The sequence below is a fragment of the Ictalurus punctatus genome, chromosome 2, assembly GCF_001660625.3.
Source record: "Ictalurus punctatus breed USDA103 chromosome 2, Coco_2.0, whole genome shotgun sequence".
Taxonomy (NCBI): Eukaryota; Metazoa; Chordata; class Actinopteri; order Siluriformes; family Ictaluridae; genus Ictalurus; species Ictalurus punctatus.
Window position 1 is genome coordinate 11,686,274 of NC_030417.2, and position 27,383 is coordinate 11,713,656.

Here is a 27,383-nt window from a genome sequence, read left to right on the forward strand (position 1 = left end):
ATCTTTTACATACAGTAGGTGTTTGTTTAATCCTATGTCTGGGGATGCTAATCAGTTTATTTATTTACTAATGACTTTACTGCTTTTGGGTTAAATGTAATTACTGTTAAATACAGATACATTTTGATTTACACTCAAAACTCATAAAAAAGCTACCAGTCAGTGTGTTAATAAATGCGACATCTTACACTACTGATAAATTTGTGTCAAGTTGTGATCTGAGGGAAATGTGACGTGCACAAATGTGATGTCCTGGCATATCCAAGTCTGATAGGATTTTCTGGTACAAGTACATTTTAGACAGGATACAGTTTGCATTTACTAAACTTCTGTTACATGTTATACATTGACACCTCCATACGAACAGAGGGCTACCTGACCTGTGAGCACACACACTTCCTCTTCCCCAGTCCCTACTTGTTTATGGATTACAGTGCCAGGGAAAAATATTTACCATCTTCTGATTTCCTCTATTTTGCATATTTGCGACACTAAATGGTTTCAGATCCTCATGCAAAATGTAATATGAAGATGAAACACAAAACAGTGATACAATGATCAGTTCATTTATTGAACAAAAAAAGGGATATGCAACCCCTGCATCACCCGTGTGAAAAAGTAATTGCCCCCCAAACTTAATATCTGGTTGTGCCACGTTTCACTGCATCCAAATATCTCCAATATCAGGAGATTAGTCTTTCAAATCAGGGTGGAAGCCCATTTTGGCCTATGCTTCTTTAATTAATTCACCCACATTTGAGGGCTTCTGAGTGTAAACCATATTTTTGTAGCATATTTGGATTTTTTAACTTCTGCTTTCTCAAACACAGCCTACTGCAAAGATAACAATTTCACAGTGCTATGCTGGACATTTTCTTAATGAGAAACATATGCATTCCAGGCCTGAGCAGGAAATGTTCTTAGTTCGGCAAGAAACAGCAATCACCTCATGACAGATTCATCCAAATGAGTAAGTCAGCATAGCGCAGTGTAATAACGTCTGTCAAACTGCAGAAGAGGAGAGAAAACAGCTCCAACTGTTAAAATTAAGTGCTAACTCTTGACATCCCAAAACCAGACTGTCAAAATCTTCACCCTCTCCCAATCCTGTTTAATCATCCTCTCAGCTCATGTTTAAAAAAAATGATAGATGCAGAGTTCCAGTACTGAGTTAATTATATTTACAGAAGGAACAGTGCTCCATTTTAACTTCTCACTTTGTATTAATTACGTCCACTAGGCCAGCATCCTGTTTGATTGTTCTTAGGAAATGTTTATGTATGTTTCAAGTGTGTGTGTGTGTGTGTTTCTGTGGGCGCTCTCCATCAGCACATCAACTGCAGAACAACACCTTGTAGTCTTCTCATTAACACCATCGCTCTCTCACGCAGAGGCGACAAACTGAACGTGATCTGAAGGGTTCTCGCGCATGAATTAGCATAGTAATAATAAAATCTTACATGTCTGAGGCTATCATGCGCACAGACTCACCAAACTGTACAGTTGAAGACTGGGAAAATGTTCTGATGAATCTCAGTTTCTGCTGTGACATGCAGATGCAGCATGAATCTTACATCAACAGTTCAGGTCGGTGGTGGTGGTGGTAGTGTAATGGTGTAAGGAATGTCCTCTTAATACCAATCTAGCATTGTTTGAATACCACATGCATCAATTTTTTGCCACAATTTACCAATCATGTATTTATTTCCACCATGACAGTGTGCTATGTCACAAAGTCATCTCAAACTGGTTCCATGAACATGACAGTGAATTCAGTGTACTTGGCCTGAATCAGACTGGAGCACCTTTGGCATGTGGTAGAACGGGAGCTTCACAGCATGAATGTGCAACATGATAAATCTGCAGCAATTAGCAATTACACACTGCAATCATGCGAATACAGACTAGAATCTCAAAGGGAAGGAGAAGATGAAGGCTTTATTTGCCACACTTTACAGTACAGTGAAATTCTTTTCTTTGCATATTCCAGTTTGTTAGAAAGTAGGGGTTAGGGAGCACGGTCAGCGCCCATGGAGCAGAGACAATTAAGGGCCTCACTCAACAGTGGCACTTTGGTGGTGCTAAGGCTTGAACCCCTGACCTTCTGATCAGTAACCCAGAGACTTTAACCACTGATATGTATGTGGTGTAAGTATATATATGTGGTTCTCCTAAACATGTTCCAGCATGACAATGCCCCTGTACACAAAGTGAGCTCCATGAACACATGGTGTGTTAAGGTTGGAGTGGGAGAACTCTTGTCACTCCAAGTACTGACTTTAGGTTATTACTGCTCTTTGTAGATGATACTTTTTTTAAAATGTATTTTTGAGTTCATCTTTGATGATCATATATACTCGCTTCTTTCTAAAGATATTCCCTTGGTTTTGATGATGGTCGTCATACAGGATAAAGGTAATCAGTCAGAATAACTTTTTATTGATTTGCAATGACCCTTCCATCCAAGGGGACTTAAATCCTATCAGCAAAAACGGTTCATCATCAACCATTGTGAATATCTTCTGGTTTCACCACAGCCTCAGAGGTGCTTTACTTGCACAGCTGACAAAGGACTTTTGTTTGAAACGTCCTGTTTCTCTGGGAACTTTGTGTACTGCACTGCAATTTTCACTTCCTCAAGACTGTACTGACTCCCTGGCTTTTTTCCCTTCATATATTATTTATAGTACTTATTATAATTACGTCATTATTGCTTAGAAAGATTGTACTCTAAAGCCTACAAAGATAAACAGAGCGAACGTCAGGCTTTGTTTCATTAGACAGAATGCAGCATGTAGCCAGATCTAAGTCATCAACAGTAGACAGAGTGCACATACCGCTTAGCGGTTAAGGCTCTGGGTTACTGATCGGAAGGTCGGGGGTTCAAGCCCCAGCACTGCCAAGCTGCCACTGTTGGGCCCTTGAGCAAGGCCCTTAAACCTCTCTGCTCCAGCGGTGCTGTATCATGGCTGATCCTGCGCTCTGACCCCAACTTCCTGACAGGCTGGGATAAGAAAACAATTTCAATGTGCTCTACTGTATATGTGACCAATAAAGACTCATTATCATCATTAACAAAGCAAGATTCTCCAAATCAGATTTCTTGCACTTAGACAGATTTTGTGCACTTTACAAATATATAAATATGTGACCATATATATATTTAGGTTTGGTTTATGATATCGTGTTCTTTCTCACTTCTCGCCTTGAAACTGCTATTGGTGCAAGCAAAGTCTGCAGTAATTACAACAAAGTTCTTGCTCTCTTACTGTGAGAGCCCTAAAATTGTCATTTTCTTGTCAACAAGATGTCTATTATTGCATAATTTAAAAAAATATACAAACAGTTGTGAATGATCGTACCCGTTATTCATCACATAACAAATTACATTCATTTTCTGCCTGAAAAGTTCATGAATAATCAACAACCCATGATATGACAGACAGAAATCCTACCAGCACTGACATTCATCTAAACAACCCGTGTACCACAGACCAAGGAACAACGTTCTCTACTACGCTCTACATATGATAAATCTTTTTTTTAAACCAAGAGTCAAATCCTGAGGGCTGAAGCACACAACGTAAATCACAAATACTTTGGTCAACACAACCAATGTGTGTAAAACTGGACTGACTGAACACCAATTTTAAGTGGATCTCTGCACCGTTTACAGAAGAAAACTGGGATATACGTGTGTTAACACTGCTTCATGTCTGTGAATATTCTGGAGCTACTAAGGTTACTAGATCAAAAGCACACATTCAACTGATCAGCATTGCTATGTGGTTTGAGACACAGTCGTGTAGAGACAGGATTGTGTACTTGCTGCCTCATCTGCTCCTTACTGACAGGTCAACTTACGATTTGTAAAAACCTTTTGATGATGTTGAGGTGCTGTTTTCAGAGTAGCATAACAGCTGATAAGAAAGCTCAGGCATGTTTTCACGGTATAACATATGAGTGATGTAAGGACAGAGAAAAGGAGGAGACCTCTGGAAGTGGAATTTCCAAAGACGAAAGTCATTTTAAACCACATATTGGTGCAGTCTGTTGACCCGACTTCAGTTGGAGGAAAGGAAATGTGGGTTTTATTTTTCCATTTCAGTCTGAAACGGCCATTTTTACATCATCCTCATGTGGAGCTGCTTCAGTGTGCGTGGTGATAGTGCCCCCTGCTGGACTCATGCATTCTTTCCTTACTTTAGGATTCGCCACTGTAATGAGGGCAGAATGATGCAAAAGGAGGAAAATATTAAACACATTACTGATGGAGTGACAGCATCCTTCCTTACTTTACCTTACTTACTAACCCTAACCCCTAACCCTTACTTTAGGTTGTGAAGCTATAGTGAGGGCTAAATGGCATGAAGGACAACCTCACCATTAGGATTCTCTTGCTTGTAAAATGTCTTCAGCATGTCAACAGCCTCCTCCGCTCTGTGACCTGGTATACACTGTAAAGTCAAATGGAAAGTAAATTAATGTTGTTCTTATATTAGTTAAGGTAAGAGTAACAGAATCGGACTGTACGATAATGTAGGCAGCTAAACAGTTTCTAAAGAGTGATAGATTTAAACTTGCTATACATCAGCTTTTTTTTTTTTTTTTTTTTTTTTTTTTTTAAATCATTCAGAATCTCAAGAACACATGAAGCTCAGGCAATGACTGAATAGTTTGTGGTAAATATAAAATATAAATATAAATCAACCTAATCAGGAGCAAAGCAAAAACATCTATTCAGATATTTCCTACAAATCATATCGTTGCTGTATTTATATTCAGTTACCATACAAAGTCATTTAGGGCTTGCTGCGCTGCACTTCATCATTCAGGAAGATGAACTCTTGAAAAAATGAACTCTTAGGGATGAACAAACTTTGGTCTGAACCCCAAAACAACAACAAAGCTGAGATACCATTTACCAAAGTATGTGCATCCACCATTAAGAGAGCCCTACGTCATCATGGCTTGAAAGAATGTCGCACAAGGAAGAAGCTCCTTCTCCAAGACTGGCATAAAAAACAAGTGTGCAGATGACCACAAACCATTTGGAGGAACGTTCTCTGACCAGTTGAAGCAAAAATGTAACTGATTAACCACAATGATCAGCACTGTGTATGGAATAGGGCTGCAACTAACAATTAGTTTCATAATCGATTAGTTGGCCGATTATTTATTTATTTGTTTGTTTATTTATTTTAATTAATCAATTAATCGGATTGGGGAGGGGAGCAAACTTTCAGTAGCATTTTTTCGTTTATTTAAAATAAAATCCACAAACTGAGTGTTACAAATATAAACTTAACACTGAAACTTTACACAACTGATTGTCCAATTATATAAGACTGAAAAGAACCCAATACACACACACACACACACACACACACACACACACACACACCAGTATATATATTATTCATTTAGGACTGTAGTTTAATTCAGTGCTTTTTGTGCATCAATAAAAATAATGCATATATATATATATATATATATATATATATATATATATATATATAATTTATATATATATAATTTATATATTTATATATATATATATATATATATATATATATATATATATATATATATATATAAATAAAATTTATAATTAGTATTTATATTCATGCATTACTTTTTATGGATTAAAAGTAAACACATTACAGAAACCATCAGGTGCAGTGAAAGTGAGTTTTTATTATTGATTTATGACTGCAGTTTAATTCAGTGCTTTTGTGCATCAATAAAAATAATGCATATATATATATATATATATATATATATATATATATATAATTTATAATTAGTATTTATATTCATGCATTACTTTTTATGGATGCACAAAAAGCACTGAATTAAACTGCAGTCATAAATCAATAATAAAAACTCACTTTCACTGCACCTGATGGTTTCTGTTACTCACTGCTTTTAGGCATATTGTTTTACTTTTGATCATAGTGTTTTAATTAGACATTACAGATCTTACTTGTGCTCCCACTGCAAGTGAGAAGCAACGCTGCCTCGTTATTAACAGATCACTTCAGTTGTAATAAACAACAGAATTTACACTGCAAGCACACAAATACAACATATAATGACAATAAACTTAAATTAAGCTAAACCTTTTAGGCAACTTTGAGCAGTTTCCCCAAGCCCTTGCATACAGTGGAGCATTTTGGATACAAACATAAGTTTGTGCTTGTGCATCACTGTCGTGCTTCCCTTCTACACAAATTCTACTTTATAAAGTTTGATCTTCTTCAGGGTGTTCAATATAAAATGGGGTGCACACTTTCTTCCTCAGTCACTTGACGATTTCGTCAATAAACTGACATTAAAATGACAATAAACTGAAGAAAGTCATTGTCGGTGACTCTGACGTTATGCGCCACACAGTAGGAAACGGCTTAGACTTCCGGTTAGTTAAAAAGTAATGTGTTCCATTTGAGATGATACTTCCTTTCTAAAATTCATACACTAGACCAGTGGTTCTCAACCTTTTGTGAGCTCTGGACCCCTAGCATATTTTGAACAATCCACAAGGATCCCCTCATTCCACAACAATTATAGGCTATATATTTAAACAGTTATTTCTATATATGTTACTTTATTTTATTAATATTTAACATTACTAATATTAACATTGGACATTTAAAATTTTATCAAAACATTTCAAAATTTATTTTATTTTATTTATTTTAATTTGACTCTCTGAATTATCTTTTGTTTATTTCATCCATCAGTGCAACACTTGAACTTGTCTACCACTCATAGGTGTTTTCGGAACAGAAGTAACGTATGAGTAAACGTACCGTGCGCAGACCAGCTAATCGATAATGAGATTCGTTGAAAACGATTTTCATAATTGATTACTATCAATTTTATCGATTAGTTGTTGCAGCTCTAGTATGGAAGAAAAAGGGTGAGGCTTTTCATCCTCGGAACACCATCCTCCCTGTGAAGCATGGAGGCGGCAGCATCATGCTGAGTTTTCTTGGAAAAGGGACTGGTGCACTTCAGAAAACAGACAGCATCATGAAGAAGGAGGATTATCTAGAAATACTGAAGGAATGTCTCAAAACATCAACCAGAACGTTGGTAGCAACTGCGTCTTCCAGCATGAGAAAAATGACTACGTTTACATGGACAGCAATAATCTAAATATTGACCTTATTCTTTAAGACAATATTGTGATTAAGGTGTTTACATGAGTCACTTTTAGATTATTCCTTTCGTGTTTCCGTTTTACATGTTATAGAACATAGATCGATTAACGGCACACGTCATTACGTCCCCACGCCACGCCGTCTGACGTTCCCTCCAGAATTTCACGTATCGACATACAGCTCGTCTTCATTATGGTACCATATACAGTTTTGGGTGTTTTACGAAATCTTCAAGTGCAGTTAATTATTTGTCATGCGTACGTGCAAATAGACAACTGCTTGAAGCCGTGGGCTGCGTCCCAAACCGTGTACTTACCTACTATATAGTATATAGAAATACATGTATTTTGCCTACTATACACCAGGTAAGTACACGGTTTGGGACGCAGTTGTGCTCTCTTGTTTGCCATCAAACGGTTGAACACTGCCGTGTCTTGTCACAAAATGCAGTGAAAACTCCCACACAGCGTTAATAGTGTGATTAAGGTGTGTACATGTCTGTAATGCACTCCAATAATGGGACTAAAACAGGAATACTCCACACATCTTAATTCGATTTGTGTTTACTTCGAGTATGACTTTAGTCGGATTAAGGTAATCAGAAATCGCTGTTTACATGCTAGTTTCTTAATCAGAGTATCGTCTTAATCGGGTTAATATCGGATTGTGGTCCACATAAACGTACTGAATGATCCTAAGCAAACCTCCAAAGTTGTAACAAAAGACAACGCAGTGTATGTTTTGGAGCCCTGACCTGAATCCCGTAGAAAAAATGCATGGACTGAACTGATAAAGTGTGTCTGAGTGAGGAGGCCCACAAACCTGCCTGAGTTACACTAGTTCTGTCAGGAAGAAGGGGCAAAAATTCCAGCAAAGTATTATGATTTAATTCTATTATGATTATATTATAAGTTTTTGGAACGCTACAACAAGTGTTTGATCGATCTTGTGATGTAAAAAAAAAAAAGGAAACTGAAACGAACCTCTGCAGAAATCTTTTTTTTTTTTTTTTTTTTTTTTAAGATGTTACCTTGAATGATGTTCCAGTGTGGGGAAGATCACCTGATGAGATGTCCAGCACTGAACCGCAGCCCCCAAATCTTTCATTCTTACACCCGTACACAACCAGTGGGACATCTACCTCACTGTCAAGGACTAAGACATTATGTCCCTTTTGTTAGTTAAAGTCTGGCATTGATCTGTGCTGAATATAAACAGATTTGTAAATAATTACACATAGCTTAGTTGTATCATGCAGAACAACGGCTCTGCTTGCGGATGGAATATATAACGCTGTACATCGGTGTCTATTTATAGTAGTGAGAGATGGATGAAAATAAGTTGGTCACAAAGAAGCTGTGTACATCAATAACCATAAATGATACCATTACTAAATATCATTTTAATTAGATGTAGAAAGAATACAAGCATTAGGATACGACTAAACAAAACAGAATATGATCATTACAGTTCTAGGATCTCAGAGCAATAAAGTCCTCTGAGAAAAAAAACATTAGGACTGAACAAAAAAAGCATAAAAAGGAGACCAAATAAAAAAGGATACTCAGCAGACGCAGTGCAGCTGCACATGTAATGCACGGTTCGACGGTCACATAGAGAACAGTGTGCTTACACACCTCCTTTGGGTCCAGGTCTCTGTGAGAACACCACTCTAACACTTGGTCCAGTGCCACCATTTCTGCATGACGTGTAGCCTTGTCCAATGCAGAACAAGCACAAGTTTGTTTCAATCAAATGCACATCTGTTTAATTCACTTGGAAAGTCCTATCTTGCAAACAAATTTACTTTGATATTTTATTTCTAGTTCACAGACAGTGATCCTCCAACGCCCGGACTTCGAACAGAGCACCGCTTTTCAATCAAGTTTTTACTGTTGATTTAATTTTGACTTAAAGAGCGATTCAAATCAGGATAAATCTAGACCTCAGGAATGACACTGTTGCAATCAGATGTGATTTCTTTTTCAAAACAGTAAAGCTGAAGCCATTTTCAAGTGCAAGCAGGACCAATACTTAATGGAAAACTCCATGCTGAAACATTAAATATGTTTACATTGAAATATTTGTAATGTGCTTAGTGAATCTGGTGCTAGTTTGTTGGTTATTGTTGTATTTTCACTGTTCCTGTCAGAAACCTGCATTTGTCTGCCATGCTGACATCATAGCGAGACATAGCGCAGTTACAGAGGAGAAAAATTTGCAAAAATCGCAAACAAATCTGTGATAACCATTACGTTTCGCTGTTCGATCCTAAAGAGCAAGAGCTCCTTCTTTTCTCTCTCTCAATCACCATGATCATTCAGTACTCAAACGTTCCAAAACACTATGTGGTTGGGTATGTAGTTGCACAGAGACATGGCTCAGCAAGATAGTTGATGCTAATGTGAAAGTTAAAGCTTTTGAGCAAAGTGTACATAATGAGGAGGGGAGCGAGCTGAACGTACCAAAGGATTAAAGCACTGCCGTACCAATAGCTTTAGGTATTGGATGACGCGACATTTGAGTTGCAACATAAGTGGTAGGTCGACTGTAAAAATTGTTTAAATCTATAACATTGACTATAGAGTCGGTGTTATAAATTTAACACGAGAATACGTCTATGTCGATTGATCTAAAGCTAACACATGTATATACAGTATAACTCATTTAAAGGTAAGACGTTCTGCTGTGTTTTCCGTTGATGCTGTAAGCAGCCATGTTAGTTTGACGTCACTCTGAAAACAGGGAAGGAACTCGAAGTTGAGAAGGCTAACCCAAGTTGATGAGTAGGAATTTCAAGATGAGAGGGTGTTTTCTTTGGCTTTTAATGGCTGGATGCTGGGAAATTACCAGTCAAACACAGCATTAAACCTCTGCAACACTATCATCAATTAGTCGAATCACAGTGTGGGTAACATAGGAAATGTTACAATGTGAAAACAGACCAACCGATGTTAAGTTAAAAACATTAACTCAGAATGTCATTACAACAGTCTCTGAGGCCAGTGAAGATCAGATGTTAATTTGATCTAAAGTCGTTCAGGGTGGACTTTCCTTTTAATGTGCTCAAATGAGTTTTCCATAGCCAGCTACTAGTCTGTACATAAAAGTGGAGTTTTATTTTGTTATTCTGTAGTTTGCAAGCTGCACGTCACTCTTTACAGTCTCGTGCTGCAAATCGCCAATCATTTAACATATTTAATACATCACTCGGGAGATGAAAAGGTAAACATGGGCATTATATATATATATATATATATATATATATATATATATATATATATATATATATATATATATATATGAAATTGAGCCAAGAATATACCATTTCATGCTGGGGGATTCTTCTTGAGAATGATTCTACTTTAAGTCAAATAATAATAATAATAATAAATAAATAACTTTTTTTCATTGTGACATGAACAGAACACAATTAAAATTTAAAGCATATCTCAGAATTCCAGTTCAGCTCCAGTTTCTGCTCTCTTGAGGAAACTGTTAACATGCTTCTGTCTCAAAAGGTTTTTAAGAAGAAATATGAGATATTCGATCACAAGTGGCATGAAAATAATAATTAAAAAAAAATTCTGAATAACAAAGCCAACAAGAGCTAGATTTATTACTTACATTTTTTGTTTCGTTCACCTCATTCCTTCCTTTGCCTAAAACAATATCGTTGTACACCAGAAGACATCCAACTGGCACCTCACCATTTTCAAGAGCATCTATCGCCTGTTAAATATGAAACATACTGTTTTAATAATAAATCTGATCAGAAATTGAGAGTAAAGTGTAAAAAGCAGGACAGCAGTACCATGTTAAACGCACTGGACATCCATCTCTGAACCTCACTGTCTGAGGGCTGGTGGAAAATCCCATTTATGACATGTATTTCCGTATGGTCCGTATGGTCTGTTCGCATCTCGAAAAATGTTTTTATTAAACTATATTAAAGCAGACTTTCTATTACTAAACTCGAGATCATACAGAGCAAGCGCACAACATCCAGTGGAAAGAGGAACGATAAGTACGTGATGCTTTCCCATCAAGGAACATAAAAGAAGGACCAGACAGGGGAAATTAATCACAGCAGTACACCCGAGCATTCACAGCAAAACAGTGAAACTAAATAAGAATTATTAAGTAAATAAGAGCTTGTGGAAAGTCAGTAGTCCTTTTAGCCTCGTGAAATGGAAGAGCATGTTGCATGTCTCGGGATTATGAAGTAAAAGCTGTATTGTTTGTAACAGCTACGTAATAAATAAATAAAAAGTGCGGTTATTTATTTATTTATTTAATAGATTAATCGCCACATTACACTGATTTACATGTAATGTGCAATGCAGCTCAGCAAATACTTCTAGTTGTTTCTTAAACACACGACGGAGCCTAGAATCCAAATATTACAGCGCCGTCCACGTCGCACATTTATTGCGTCATCATCTGTATTGCCATAGACAGAAGACGTGTTGTCAAACTTAAAGACACCACAAGGAAAATCCTTCAACGAACTTTTGTTTCTAAACAACCTGCAGTATTTTATTGGAATAATCTCTTCGTTAATGTACATTGGAAAACTGCATGACTTCTTCCCAGAAAGTTCCTTATCACTTATAACATATAGCCTACCTTAAACACTGCCAAATATAATAAACAAATGAACCTGTTAAATTCACATAGAGAATTTAGTGATACATATACTGGAATATCAGAAAAAGATGTTTAAAAAAGCTATTCTACATAAATTATATGACCAAAAGTATGTGCATCCCTGACCATCACACCCATATGTGGTTCTTCCTCAAACTGTTACCACAAAGTTAGAAGCACACAATTGTATAGAACGTCTCTGTAAGCTGTAGTGTTATAATTTCCCTTCACTGGAACTAAGAGGCCCAAACCTGTTCCAGCATGACACAAAGTGCACAAAGTGAACTCTATGACAACATGGTGTGTTGAGGTTGGAAGGTGGAAGAACTCATGGTTTTGGAATGGGCACATATGGGTATGATAGTTAGGTGTCCACATACTTTTGGCCGGAATGGGCACATGTGGGTATGATATTCGAGTGTCAACATACTTTTGACCATAGTGTATAAAAGTAGAAAAGTATTCACTGAGAGTCAAAGAGCTCTACTGCGATGGAGATTTAAGAGCAAAATATTGTAGAAATATATCTAAATATATTTAATATATGGTTTGAGTATTTCAGAACTGCTGATCTTCTGGGAATTTCACATAGAAGTCTCTAGAGCTTACACAGAACGGTGCGAAACAAACAAACAAATAAACAAACAAATAATCCAGGGAGTTGCATTTCTGCAGAAACACTTTGTTGATGATAGAAGTCAGAGGAAAATAACCAGACTGGTTCGCGCTAACAGGAAATCTAATGATAAATTGTATCAGTGTAATATACTGTAGGTTATTCCTTAAATTTACATCCAGAAGCTAAACTTGTATTTGGGGGATATTTTAAGACGGTTATGGTCATTCAGTATCAATTCGCACTTAATAGATATTTGGATATTTGTTGAGGCATTTTCCTGGAATTGGCATGTGGCTCATTTCAGTGGTATTAGAATGTAAAATTTAGAATGTTTGAACAGTCTAGGAGGGAATGGCAGAGATGCCAGATTGGGATAGTTTAAAAATTTGGCTGGAACCCAAAATTTAGTTTTAAGAAAGATTTTATTTTGTCACATATATATTACAGTAGGGCACATGGTGGCTTAGTGGTTAGCACATTCACCTTACACCTCCAGGGTTGGGGATTTGATTCCTGCCGCTGCCCTGTGTGTGCGGAGTTTGCATGTTTTTCTCCGTGCTGCTGGGGTTTCCTCCAGGCACTCCGGTTCCTCCTCCATTCCAAAGACATCATTTCCGTATATCATAAATACATGTGAAATACTTGTTCCCAATTTTCAATGCTAGTTGCAAGTGTGATTTTGGGATTACCCTGCTAAAAAATTAAAAACTAAAATAAAAAAAACAGAAACGCTCTTAGAATTTGTAATGGTTATAATTGTTATAATGGGAATCGTACCGGTTTACTAGAAACTCTAATGGTCCTATGGGTCTCCACTGATAATTTGTAGCCTTCTATTGGTGACAGGTTATGTCTAGTGGATACCATTAAATACCACTAGTAATTGCTCTGATGGTTAATGGATAGTATTTGTAGTGGAAACCATTAGAATTTCTGTGATTGTTTTGTTTTGGGGTAGTTGGGCTGAAACTTTTCAACTTCATTAGTGGATTTACTCTAAAATTTTACTAGACAGTAGCCTACAGCACAAGTCGAGTGTGTTAGGCTCTTTGACGTCATTTTGTTTGAGGGTGTTAATGTCGTCCTACACCACTAAACACTATACCACACCCCCTACAGTAGGATTTAGAGGGATCTGGCAACCGTGTCACTGATCTTCTGCTCATGTTGAGTGGATTGCTGCTAGTTCTGTCTGAACAAGAAACTTATTATTAATCCTGTTTACTTTAAGCGTTTCTGTAAATCGAAGGTGTGTTTTTTTATTTTAAAATGTTGTCTTCTACGTGGAACTTTATCAAGCGTCATAAAAGGAAATTTATTATCGCCGGAGCTTTTGCTGGAGGTAACACACACACATACACGCGCGCGCGCTCGCGCTGGGTAAAGCTAGTTAGCTAGCTAGCCACAGTTTTACATGTAGCCAACTGCTGCTGCTGTTTTATCCGAAAGCGTATGCTGTTGTACGAAACAATACATTTAAATAAGTAAAAATCTAAAAACGAGCTGCTGGAGTAGTATTTTGACTTTGAAATGATTTATTAGGGTTGTTTGTTGTTCTGGCTGTAGCTACTAGCTTTCCCTAATCAATTTTATCTAACTTGGTTCACAGCTAGGAATGGAAAATCAGTGCAAACTTTCATTCAAGTGATTAAGCGTTAAGCATCAGGACGTTTAATAGAGTTGTGACGTCAGAAATTGTATGCAAAATGTTCATACGTTTGCTCCAAACACCTAGTGTTAATTATTGATTGCCAGTAATTACCACCTGCTGCTTTTAAGGGAATAATACCAAATTATATACGACTTACAGTGATGTCTTTGTTGATGAGTGATTATATTAGGTTTTCATAGCTGATGACAATATACTGACACATTCAGACCCTGGCTTCTGATCCGATTAATTCGATTATTGTACACTCACTGAGCACTTTATTAGCAACACTGTACTAATACATGGGATTCCACAAGATGTTGGAAACATCCCTTTGAGATTCTGGCCCAAAGTGTGCTGAGAAAACATTCCCCACACATTTACACCCCTTCCACCAGTCTGGACTGTTGACACAAGGCAGGTTGGGTCCATGGAGTCATGCTGTTGGTGCCAAATACTGACCTGACCATCTGTGTGCTTTAGCAGAACTCGAGATTCATCAGACCAGGCTACGTTTCTCCAGTTTTCACCTGTCCAGTTTTGGTGAGCTTGTCCCCACTAGTGATGTGTCGTTCATGAACGATTCGTTCATTTTGAACGAATCTTTAATATGACTCGGAAACAACGAGTTGTCTCAGAGAGTGATTAGTTCATTTTTGACCGCTCATGCGCTGTAACATCCCCATAGGTTCTGTACAGGAAACAGAAATTATTAGTTAATCTCTCGAGTCTTTGGGTTTGAGTCGTTCGTTTATCACGTGACCGCTCCACTGCATTCAGCCTATGGGGCGGTCACAGGACAAACGAACGACTCGAACCTGAAGTCTCTAGAGGTGAACTAATCATTTCTGTTTCCGGGGAACAGACGTGACAAAAGAAAGAACGACTCGGATTGGGAGGTAAGGTGATCTAACAGACTTCATAGCATGAAGACCAGCTATGCTATTAATTAATCATTTCTGTTTCTCATAATTCGGCCTTGGTTGCATTAGCCTATAGTTTATTTTATAGTTTATTAAGTACTAGTTGTGTCGGGGAATTTAACATGTAACATTTTAATTATTTTGTGCTGAAATGAACGAAATGACTCGTAACAAGATTCGTTCATTTTGCTGAACGAGATTCAAAGATCCGAGTCAGTAAAGTGATCCGAACTTCCCATCATTAGTGCCCATTGCAGCCTCATTTTTCTTGGCTGTTCTTGGCTGACAGACCCGACGTGGTCTTCTTCTGTTGCAGCTCGTCCGCCTCAAGGCTCGACGTGTTGTGTGTATTGAGATGCTTTTTTGCTCACCACAATTGTACAGAGTAGTTATCTGCGTTACTGTTGTTTTTCTGTCATCTCGAACCAGTCTGGCCATTCTCCGTTGACCTCTCTCATCGACTAGGCGTTTCCATCCACATAACTGCTGCTCACTGGATGTTTTTTGTTTTTCGCACAATTCTGTGTAAACGCTGCTGTGTTGAAAATCCCAGGAGATCCTCAGTTATATAAATACTTTAACCTCTCTAGCACCAACAACCATGCCACGGCTAAAGTCACTGAGATCACATTTTTTCCTCTGCTGGTCTGTAGCTGCATGATTGTATGCGTTGCACTGCTGATACACGATTGGCTGATTTAGATAGTTGCAATTATGTTTCTAATAAAGTGCTCTTGAGTGTATATAATATAAAAGTAAATTGATTTCCTGACCTTACACACCAGGTGTGTACCTACTTGGGAAATACGCCCAAAGAAAACTCCAGGAGATGCAGGAGCGGGAGACGGCGGAGTACATCGCTCAGGCTCGGAGGCAGTTCCATTTCGAGAGTAACCAGAGAACGTGTAACATGACGGGTTAGAATTACTTTACACAGTGTCTTTGCCAAAAATGCTTTATCTTTGATCTTCCGTCTGTAAATATCCGTATGGCTTTACTTGCAGTGTTGTCCTTGCTCCCTACCCTGAGAGAGGCGATCATACACCACCTGAACTCTGAGAGTCTCACGGAACTGCTGAAGTCCAGGTGAGGAGCAACTCATGATGGTTTGGATCTGTGATCCAGTCTCGCTTATCAATCCTGTTTAAAGCAACATTAACATTGCAATTAACATTGTTCCTTATTTGTTATTCTGTACATTCTTAAACTTTCATATTAATACCGCTGTCAACTGTAATCACTTCTTACGGCCGCATTGCATTCTGGAGTCTAACGTCTCATTAATATGACCTTGAATCTCAAATGGCAAGTGAGAAACAAAGCTCTTGATCTTTTTTTTTTTTCTTTTTTTTTTAGTAGCTTAAAAAAAACTTAACCGTTATCTTTAATGTTTGAGATTAAATGTCATCTGCGATAACAGTGGCGTCCGTGTTGCGTCAGCGAAAATACGCCGTTTACCCACAAATCGCTAAGCGCATCACAGCTATTTCAGTATAAACACATCCATGAAGTGTTGTTCTCCTCATGTATACTATGTCCCAGATGGATAAGGATTTAATCAGTTATAAATCAACTCTGGGCATTTCAATCCAGTCTTGATCTTACACCATGATATATGTTAATGCATCATGTTTTTTTTGTTGTTGTTGTTGTTGTTGTTTTTTAACACTATAACTGACTGAAGTGTCTCTATTAGGCCAGCTAACAAAATTGAGATTTGGGAGGATCTTAAAACAATCAGTAAGTTTAAATTCAGTCTCATGTATGAAAAACTGAATAAATGCATTCATATTTGTATCGTGTTGTCATATGATTGCTTGCCTTCACCCACTAGGTTTCACTCGAAGCATTGTAGCTGTTTATAGTACTTGCATGCTGGTGGTGTTACTACGTGTTCAGCTCAACATCATCGGTGGCTACTTGTATCTGGACAACTCTGTAACTAAAAACGGAACGGTAAATTCTCTATACCTATTTTTCTTGCAGTAAAAATGACTTTGGTAGATGTATGCTCTATGTGTGTAAATTTGAATTCTTAGATGCCTTTGGCTCCTCCTGAAGTCCAACAGAAGTATCTGTCAAGTATCCAACACCTTCTGGGAGACGGTAAGAGAACCTTTAATTTCCTGCTTTTGTCAGCATGCCTATAATTTCTGTTTCTAACTCTGGCTGAAGAATGACAATCATTTACATCATTGTTTTGGCTTTTGTTCATTTGTTTGTTTGTGCAGGGCTGGTTGAGCTGGTCACCGTGGTGAAGAAAGCAGTGCAGGAAATCCTAGGACCGTAAGGCTTTTATAGTCCCTTTTAGAGGTGGACCGATAGTGGATTTTACCGATACCTATAATTAAGTTGGGCAGTACCGACATGCCGATAACCGATTAATAAACTGTTAATTTTTTTAATTGATACTGAATATAAATATAACACTCAAAGTAAAATATTACTGAACTTTATTACAAAAATACAGTACTATACTTTTTTAAAAATGAAAGAAATATATCAGTATATTTAGTAGTAATAAATATTAAAGTAAATAAAAGATGCACATCCAAACTGAACCAAAACGTAACACTCCAAATAACAAATAAAAATAGAGACATCCAAAATTAATTTTTAAACAACACTTCAACTAGCACAACAAAATTAGTTTAAAATAGTTTTTATTTCGCCTCTAGAGACCGCTCTCATGCTGTAAAATGACAGCGGACCCTTCTCAGCTGCTCCCGCAACCCATGCAACCGGGAAAAACTATCGGTGTGGATCACTCGGTCAACCTCTAGTCTTTTCATTCTTTTAGTCCATAGTGTCTTTATCTGAAATGTAGTAATGATCAGGGACACTAGAAGCTTGAACTTTCTCAGAATTTTTGTTGGTGAATGTAAAACTACAAAATGTTAAACCTTGCATAAGTATTCACCCCTTTGATTTAAAACTTTCACATTCTCGCCAGTGTAACTTTGGCAGTGTGATTAGGACTGTAGTCCTGTTGGAAGTTCCTCCATTTCAGTTCTTTTGCACACTGTAATGTGTCGTCAAGACAAGTGGGTTTTTATTGTCACTGCTCTATATAGCTTGTGTACGTTGGAATGAAATGATGTTTCTTCAGGACCATGGTGCAACACAGAACAGTACGCAAGACTACATAAAGAGCAAATATACAACAGTGTGAGACGAGTGAAAAACAATAAATACACAGAACAGGACAGTAGATACACAGTACATGGACTGTAAACTATAAGCTATTGAGTAATATAGCAGCACAAGTATAGCGGCAATACTGGCAGCACAAATGAGTTCCATAGTATAAAGTGACTGATGCAGCTATGTAAAGGTACATGTACTGAGTCTTACTGGGTTAGGTGTTTGACTAGCCCAAGTGAGCATTGGGAGACAACAGGCTGTTGAGTAATCTGACTGCCTCAGGGAAGAAACTGTTGCGGAGTGTGCTGGCTGTGGCACGGATGCTCCTGTACCTTCTGCCAGTTGGTAGGAGGGCGAAAAGTCCACGAAAAGGGTGAGAGGGGTCGTCCGAAATACTGGTGGCTAGAGCTGCAACAACTAATCGATTATGAAAATTGTTGTCAACGAATCTAATTATTGATTAGTCGGTCTGCACATGGCAGAGGGTACATTTACTCACTACGTTACGTCTGTTCTGAAAACACGCTTCGGAGAGTAAATACTGAAATTGTGTCCCAAATGACGTACTATACACTTGCACCATGCACTGTGTACTCTACCGTCTAGTGTATGAATTTTAGAAAGGCAATATTGTCTCAAATAGAACACTAGCGGTTATTTTACTAACCGGAAATATAAGCCGCTTCATAGTCGACGGCGCATGACGTCATACGCATGTAATGCGACGCCGCTAACTAATACCCACAGTCACGAACAATGATTTTCTACAGTTTACTGTTTGTCAACGTTACCTTTTATTCCCAACACGACCTCAGTCACCATCAGATGAAGTAGTAATCATCACATGACTGAGGAAGAAAGTCCTCTAAGGCAGGGGAGCATTTTGTATTAAACACTGCGGAGATCAAACAGTGATGCACAAACTTATGTTTATGTGTAAAATGCTGCACTATGTGTAAGGAGCAGGGGAAACTGCTGTAAGCTGCTTAAAAGGTTTAGTTTAATTTAAGTTTGTTGTCATTATGTTGTGTATGTGTGCTTGCAGTGTAAATTCTGTCGTTTATTATAACGGAAGTGATGTGTTAGTAACGAGCCCACGTTGCTCCTCACGTGCAGTGTAGACGCGCTGATACACAGTGGGAGCACGAGTAAGATTTGTAAAGTCTAATTAAAACATTATGATCAAAAGTAAAGACAAGTAAAACAATATGACTAAAGGCAGCGAGTAGCAGAAATCACAAGGTGCAGTGAAAGTGAGTTTTTATTATTAATTTAGGACTGTAGTTGAATTCTGTGCTTTTTGTGCATCCATAAAAAGTAATGCATAAATACTATTATTTATGTATTTATGCATTTTTTATGGCACTGAATTAAACTACAGTCCTAAATTAATAATATATATTCCGGTGTGTATCTGTGTGTATTGGGTTCTTTTCTGTTTTAGACAAGCAGTTGTGTAAAGTTTTAGTCTGAAGTTTATGTTTGTAATACTCAGTTTGTGGATTTTATGTTAAATAAACATAAAATGGTACTGAAAGTTTGTTGTCCCCCCCCCCCCCCCCCCCCCAAATCAGGTTAATTGAAAAAAGAAACGATCAACTAATCGATTATGAAAATAATCATTAGTTGGAGCCCTACTGATGGCTTTGTTGATGCAGTGTTTGTTGAAGGAGTTGTCGATGGTGGGTAAAGACCCCAATGATCTTTTCAGATGTCCTCACAATTCACTGTAGGGTCTTGTGGTTGGAGGCAGTGCAGTTCCCTTACCACACAGTGAGACAGCTGGTCAGGACGCTCTTTATCGTCTTTTTGTAGAAGGAGGTGAAGATGGGAGGGAGAGTCTGGCTCTCTTCAGCCTCTGCAGGAAGTGGACGTAATGCTGGGCCTTCCTGATTAGGCAGGTGGTGTTGAGAGTCCAGGAGACATCTTCAGTCATGTGCACACCAAGAAACTTGGAGCTTTTGTCTCTCTCCACAGTTGTTCCGTTGATGTGCGTTGGTGAGTGGTCCACTTGGGTTCTCCTAAAGTCGACAATCATCTCTTTAGTCTTCTCAACATGAAGAGATAGTGTTGTCTCTACACCATTCTGCCAGCTGGTTCACCTCCTCCCTGTATGCTGACTCATCATTGTTACTGATGAGACCTACAACTGTAGTGTCATCAGCAAACTTGATGATATGATTAGGACTGAACTTTGCAAGACAGTCATGAGTCAGCAGGGTAAACAGCAGTGGAGTGAGCACACAGCTCTGGGGGGCGCCGGTGTTCAGTGTGCTGGCGCTGGAGGTGGAGTTGGCGATCCTGACGGACTGGGGTCTCCTGGGCAAAGTCCAGGATCCAGTTGCAGAGGGAGGCATTTAAACCCAGCAAACTCAGCTTTGTTGTCGGTTATTGTGGGAGAATTGTGCTGAATGCTGAACTGAAGTTTATGAACAGCATCTTTACATAATTTTCCTTTTCATCTAGATGGGTTAGAGACAGATGGATGGTAAGCACATATGGTGTCCTCTGTTGAACGGTTGGGATGGTAGGCATACTGAAATAGGTCCAGTGTGGTGGGAAGACTGCCCAACACACTGCTCTTAAGTGTTTCATGACTAGCTGCTCGAAGCACTTCATGATGATAGGCATGAATGCAACAGGCCAGAAATCATTTAGGCAGCACACAGATGATTACTTTGGCACAGGGATGATGGCGGTCATCTTGAAGTACACAGTGACATCTGCTTGGCTCAGCGAAATGTTGAAGTTGTCTGTGAGGACATCTGCAAGCTGATCAGCACATTCCCTGAGTACTCGGCCAGGTATGTCATCAGGTTTAGTTTTCTTCTAGGATTGGCCTGTATTTGGTGACATCAATCCCATAATACCCTCAACCACAACCAGTTTCCAAGTTTCTGCTGCTGAAAAGCATCCCCATAATGCAATGTGATCACCACCATGCTTCACTGTGGGAATGGTGTTCAGGCTGATGTTGGGTTTCCATCAGGCCAGACAGTTCAATTTCTCACCACTCTTCCATAAAGAGCCTGGCTTTGCGGCGTGTCTGGTCTGAAGTTTGAAACAGCTAGAAACAGCTTCTCTGACTAATGCCTTCCTTACATGGTCACTGACTTTTAGTGGACCAACTTCTAGCCAGATTCTGTTTTGTTTTTGTTTTTTTTTTAAATGTAGGGTTTAATAGTTCAAATTTGGGATTTTGTTTTTTAACCAAACCTTGATTAATATGTTTCTGGAAGTTTGTCCTGGACTTACAATGGCTCCTTGATCTTCATGACTATCATGACAGTGTTAGAATTGAGCTACTGTCACAAACCTGAGAAGCATGTTCATGTACCAGCTCATTATGTTGTGCATAAAGGTGTGGAATTATGGCTACCATACCCATCACGAGCTGTCCCTTTTTAAAACATGGTCTGTAGTATAGTATAGTATTACACCACAAGATGGCAGCATCAGTCTGTCAGTCTGACCTTGTATTCTATTTCACGTCAGATGTTCATTTAATAAAATGATTAATTTGGAGCTACAGTAAAACATTTAGCAGTCATTTAATTGTAATATGTCTTTATTGTAATATATTGACTTCTTTATTGTCTGTGGTGCTGTATTTTAGTAAATTAATTGTCATATGGAACATCAGTGGCCTGATGGTCGCACTATAGCACAAGTGTTTACATTTTAGCTCAAAAGTCATACAGTCAAAATCCTTTTTCTCTTATTCATTGCCTTCAGCGAAATTCGGCTAGGTCACACCCACTCACTTCTTCCAAGATTTATTTTTTTGCTAATTTGCATAATATGCAAATTCTACTTTTGCGAATTATTCCTAGGATTTTTTGCTCTGTTTTCACAAAGTTGAGGTCCAATTACTTGGCAGAGTGTGAACCTCAATAATCATTAAAACACGTCGATATTGCTAAACGATGTCTCTGCCACACATCATTCAATTCTTCATCGGTGGAGCCTAATTGATTCAAACGACTGTAACTCATGGGTCAGATAACTCTTTCTAAAGGAACCGTAAGTCCGATTGAGCTGGAATGTTGTACGCTGTATCATTGTGCTAATCTGTAAGTGAATTTTTGATGATGACATAATTACTTTAAAGAAACATTGCTGTCATTGGCCAGTCAGCTTGCAGCAGGAATTTGATAGGGTTAGCATTGAGATGAGGTGGTCATGAAATTTTAATTGAAGTTCCCTTAGTCACCCTCAAGTTGGTCACTAGGGGGTGCTGCTCATGTTTTGGACATAAAAACAAGTGTATCTCTTGTACAATAAGTAGTAAAACTACTTTCTGCTCCTCATTCTCAGCAAAGTCTGAACGGACTGAAGTGTGAAAACACTGGGGACCTTCCAGGAACATGTGTATTCACACTGAGATAACGTAACGCTTTAATTACACACAGGTGACCTTCATTCAACTAAGTATGTGACTTCTAATGACAACCAGGTGTGAATAGTTATGCAATTTATACTTTTGTGTTTATTTGTAAACAATTTTGCAAACTTTTTTTTTTTCAGGATCTCTTTGAAGCAGAGTCTATCTCTGCAGGAACTTGAGCAGCACATAATTCAAATCAGACAGCTAGTGGAGGAAAACTCGGTCTCGTCCAAGTTCAGAACGCTGACCTGCTACATGATGGCTGATGAGGAGGACCCGTTAGCTGATCAGGTATATTAGAGAGCTCACATGGTCAAATTATTATTATTATTAAAACATACTCTCCCCAATTTCATTTCTGCTGGACATTTCTGCAGAACTACACATTTCTGCAGAACTACACATTTCTGCAGAACATTTCCTGCTGAACTAAACATTTATTAAAACATATTTAATTAAAACATTAAAACATACTTTGTTATAAAAAGCCTGTCACACTTTTAAAACTTTTGTGAACAATGGGGCAAACTGAGCTGCAGGAATGCTGAAATGGACTTCGGGGAAAGTAACTGTTTGCACAAGTTAGTATGACTGAAAAGCAGGTTTTAGTTTTGCTGTAGTCTGTTTCTGTCAGTTCATCAAGGCTGATTTGGTCAGCATCTCAAAACTCCCAAAAGGTTTCTTTAAACGGTGATATAATATTACTGCGACAAAGTGGCTTTCAACGTCTTCTGCAGCAGCTTCTGAAAAGGTTTTCATTCACACATCCACTGTTTTACTTGAGTAGATTTATATTTTTTCACTGCATCCCATTGGAGGCTCAATATTACACAGGAGCCTTTCAATAGAGATGTCATTCCAGTAACATAAACAACACGTTTCCATTAACGCTCTGGTTCTAATACGTTCTCATGCAAAGGGACTTATAGAGTGGATGCTCTGCATAATAATAATATAATTCTAATAATAAATGTATTTGAAAAACCTGAAAAAAAAGAAAATTGAGGATGTGGAAGTTGTGTTTTTTTTTTTTTTTTTTTTTAAAGAGACATTTATTTAACATTATGGAAGGAGTCTCAAGTGTCTATGGGCTTTACAAAGTTTCCCAGCAAGCGAGTTTGCGCTTTCTGGTTTCTTGGTAGAATGGCAGAGTGCTTTTTTTGAGTAAGTGAATGACTGTTTATTGCACCTATAAAGTAAGTGAGAACAGGAACAACCCTGTTTCTCAGACGTTCCACAACATTAAATCTGACTTATAAAACTTTAAAATGTTGTTAGTTAATAGATGAAACATTGTAGTCGATGGGAAATCACTGAATAATACACTCCACACTGTGCTTTTATATGAAAATAATGCACTTATTATCATAAGGGGGGGTCAGCGGGACCTTGCTGCACGTAACGTGGCACCTTACTTCAGTAAGAAGCAGAGAAATCAAACATTTTCTTTTGTTTATTGAAAACAGTGAGTTCGATATACAGTTCTTTCTCAGCTTCAAAATACCTGGTTTTTATCCCGTTGACAGCTCTCTGATCTTCATGTTGGCTTATCCATTTTTAACAGCAAATGCAGTCATCACAGGTGAAACTGAAGGCTTAAACCAAGAGTAGATGTTCTGAGTCGTTTATTGCTTAAACAGTCAATGTAACATGACACACCTGGGTAACAAGAAACACAAATGAATGGCCCTTGCTGTTCCAGTAGTTTCGGAGGGGACTGTGTGTGAATTTTACACTTTGGCTTGCATGTCTTTGCAACTTACAGGCTTGTGGTCTGACGGAGAATGATGTCACAACAATAAAGCTACTAAACGAAACCAGGGACATGCTTGAGAAGTATGTAAAAACTATGATATTTTTAATTTAACGATGCATACTGTGGAATACATTTTTAATTGGTATCTGTTTGATTTTTGTCTCTGAATCTTATGATGTTAGCCCAGATTTCAGTACCATACTCGGTGCTTGCCTGAACCGGGGCTTCAGCCGTTTTCTTGACAACATGGCAGAGTTTTTTTGCCCCCCTCAAGGAGACTCCACCCCCAGCAGCACATCTGATAGGTCAGGAATTAGTTATGCGTTTGTATGTTTCTTTATTTAATCTTTCTTCTTTTTATTTATTTACTTATTTATTATTTTTTTTTAAAAAAGTTCAAATGTTTCCCATTGTTTTCCAGTCTCTTACATGTAAGTCTCCCACTCGCCAAAATAATTCCTATCGCCAATGGACAGATTCACTCCATATGCAGTGAAGTCCCCAGTCAGTTTGTCCAGGTACGATAGACCATTGAGGTTTTCAGTTTTCTTTTCATTGGGTTGGTTTTCAAGATACAGCCTTAACACTATACAGCCTTAAAGCAAGTTAAAGTTGAAGCAAGTTAAAGCCTTAAAGATGAGTGATGAAATTCTCCAATGACCTGGATGAAAGAAAACAAACAGACGATTATTTTATATTGATATATACTAATGTGTAGCATCATCACTAGTGATTGCTTTTGATTTGTTTTGTTTTTTTTATCTTGCAGGATCTTTTAATGACGGAACAAGTGAAAGAATTTGCAGCCAATGTTTATGAAGCTTTCAGCAACCCTCATGAACTGCAGAAGTAAACACTGTTTAATGTGAGGGCAAATTCCTGAAGCTGCAAAGAGCAATACAGCACAATGTTTCCTTATTCCCTTATCTTAAAGACGGGGAACGTACACTTGGTGGAAAGCTGTGTCATAAATGGCTTGCAGTTTCTCCCTGTGAACCTGAATGATTTTTTTTTTCCTCTGCAAGTTATAACTGATGGTTTTTCCCTGATTTTCTTCCTAATGTAATCATGGCCATTTACTACCCATCAGGCAGCGCTCTCGTATCACACACTTCCTACGAGGTCAGCGATTGCCCCTTTTTTCGAACTGCTGCTCATGTAAGGGGGCGGTGTAACAGGCATAACACACCCAGAGGAAAGCGCTATCCACCCAGTTCTGCATACATGAGCTCACAGACACCCATGATTGGCTAGTGTTGCTGTGCTTGATAAGAGAGAGAATCTCTGGTGTTTTTTTTAAACTATATTTCTTTTCACAGTTAAGATGGAGAATGACCCACGATCTGTTACTTCCATCAAACAAATCTTGTCATTTCCTTAAGGACCCCAGGAAACCATTTTTTGTTTTGTTTTGTCTTGTTTTGTTCTGTCCTATCTCAGATGAACAGCATTCCATGCTCCTTTTTCAGCTCTGGAACTTGGCAAGGGACTTGATACAGAACATGTTGAAAATGTGAAAATGGATCGATCATTTCTGATTAGAGCTTGGTTCGGGCTGAATTCTTAGACAAAGTTCAAGCCTAAAAAGTGCTGTCAGTTGTGATTTTCTATCGAGCTGTAAGATTGAGTGTGCTCAGTCTTGAAGGTACTAGATAGATCGTTTTTAAATGGTTCATGCTGCATGAGCCAAACTTCAGTTCTTTTGGTTTAATTTTTATTTTTTATTTTTAACCAAACCTGAAATCATCAAATTGATTGTAATAAATATGTGATGTCTTTTTGCTAACATAAACAAAGTACTATAGGACAAACCACGAGGGACTAACTGAACCTTAACTTATTGACACTAATGAAGAATATTAAAAATAAATGCAAACAAATTCTTATCCTTGAAAAATAAGAAGTTACTATTTCTATGGTGAAGGTAAGTTAATCTTAACCATGCAGTATAGCTTATTAACGGAACACACACTCGTCTTCACTTGCATTGTATTTTTTTAACACACAAGATGTTCATAATGGGATGTCAAGCAACTGGCCATTATCTAGGGACCATAATCAAAGTGCCTATTATAAGACGGTACGTATCAGTGCAAACACAAAGACGTAAAAGACGTTGCAGTAACTTAAAAAGCATTCAGTGGTTCTCGAACTGTTTTTGGCTACAGTACTCCATTTTAATAATCTTCGAAGCCTAGCATTCCTTAGAAACCCTCGCTGTGGTTCCATATTGTCATTCATTAGAAAATGATGTGTTCTTAGTAAGCCATGACTCCATTACGCTTCTCTTCAGCAGGTCTAGTGTGTGTGTTTTACCCTACAGCAACAGAAAGCATACTGTATACTATGGTTATGAACAGCAGTTCTTATTAAATTGGTTGAATCATATTGCTAGTTCACATTAAATAAATTTCTGGAGGAAAATGGATACAGCTGTAGAAGAACAAAATGGAACCAAATCAAACTGAACTGCTGAAATGTTGCACAATTCAATTATATTAGTCACAAATTATATTCAATTATATTGTCACAAAGCAGTTTTACATAAATCTATATCTATATGGATATATATATATATATATCTATATCCCATAGATACTGTGTAGACCGTTGCAAGGAAAATCTCCCTGAGATGACTTGAAAAAACTTGGACTGGAGCCCATCGTCTTCTGAGTGACGCCAGAGAGTGGGATTATATAACTCATTACAGTAGACATGTACAGAAATGAAATGGTACTAAATGTATTAAAATGAAAGTCTCAACTGCATCCATGTACGTTTATTCACCTTGTACACATGTACATGAACAAAGGTTAAACATAAGAACAGATGGCTCTGACGTGAAGCAGGAAGAGCAGGAGCGAAAGGCAGCCTATCTGGTTTCTCTATCATTGACTTTGTCTATGTTTTGCATAGAATTCAGCAGCTAGGCCACTGTATAGTCCTTGATAAAGATCATGTACACAAGCATCAAACAAAAGCCCCATTCAGAAACATTATTCTTGGGATAACTCATTTAAAATGATTTAAACTAATATCAGAATTTACCAGTAAAATATTGGGACCAAACAAGAAAGCAGATCAGTT

The 27,383-nt window shown here is 37.9% G+C and overlaps 2 protein-coding genes across 2 annotated transcripts; one reads left to right on the forward strand and one right to left on the reverse strand.

Moving 5' to 3' along the window:
* Positions 1-550: 550 nt before the first annotated feature.
* Positions 551-11,596, reverse strand: adat2 (adenosine deaminase tRNA specific 2). Its single transcript, XM_017460573.3, has 6 exons — positions 10,981-11,596; positions 10,794-10,898; positions 8,731-8,881; positions 8,197-8,303; positions 4,385-4,457; positions 551-4,217 (listed from the first exon to the last, which is right to left on the reverse strand). The coding sequence occupies exons 1-6, from the start codon at positions 11,086-11,088 to the stop codon at positions 4,105-4,107; spliced, it is 657 nt and encodes a 218-aa protein (XP_017316062.1). The 5' UTR covers positions 11,089-11,596; the 3' UTR covers positions 551-4,104.
* Positions 11,597-13,680: 2,084 nt separating this feature from the next.
* On the forward strand, positions 13,681-25,282 carry pex3 (peroxisomal biogenesis factor 3). The gene is given in 12 exon segments (NM_001201126.1): positions 13,681-13,777; positions 15,795-15,926; positions 16,014-16,095; positions 16,706-16,749; positions 16,844-16,965; positions 17,049-17,115; positions 17,241-17,295; positions 22,681-22,831; positions 24,306-24,376; positions 24,479-24,601; positions 24,718-24,814; positions 25,066-25,282. Coding segments are annotated over 12 exon segments (1,101 nt in total). The 5' UTR covers positions 13,681-13,704; the 3' UTR covers positions 25,150-25,282.
* The last annotated feature ends 2,101 nt before the right edge of the window (positions 25,283-27,383 follow it).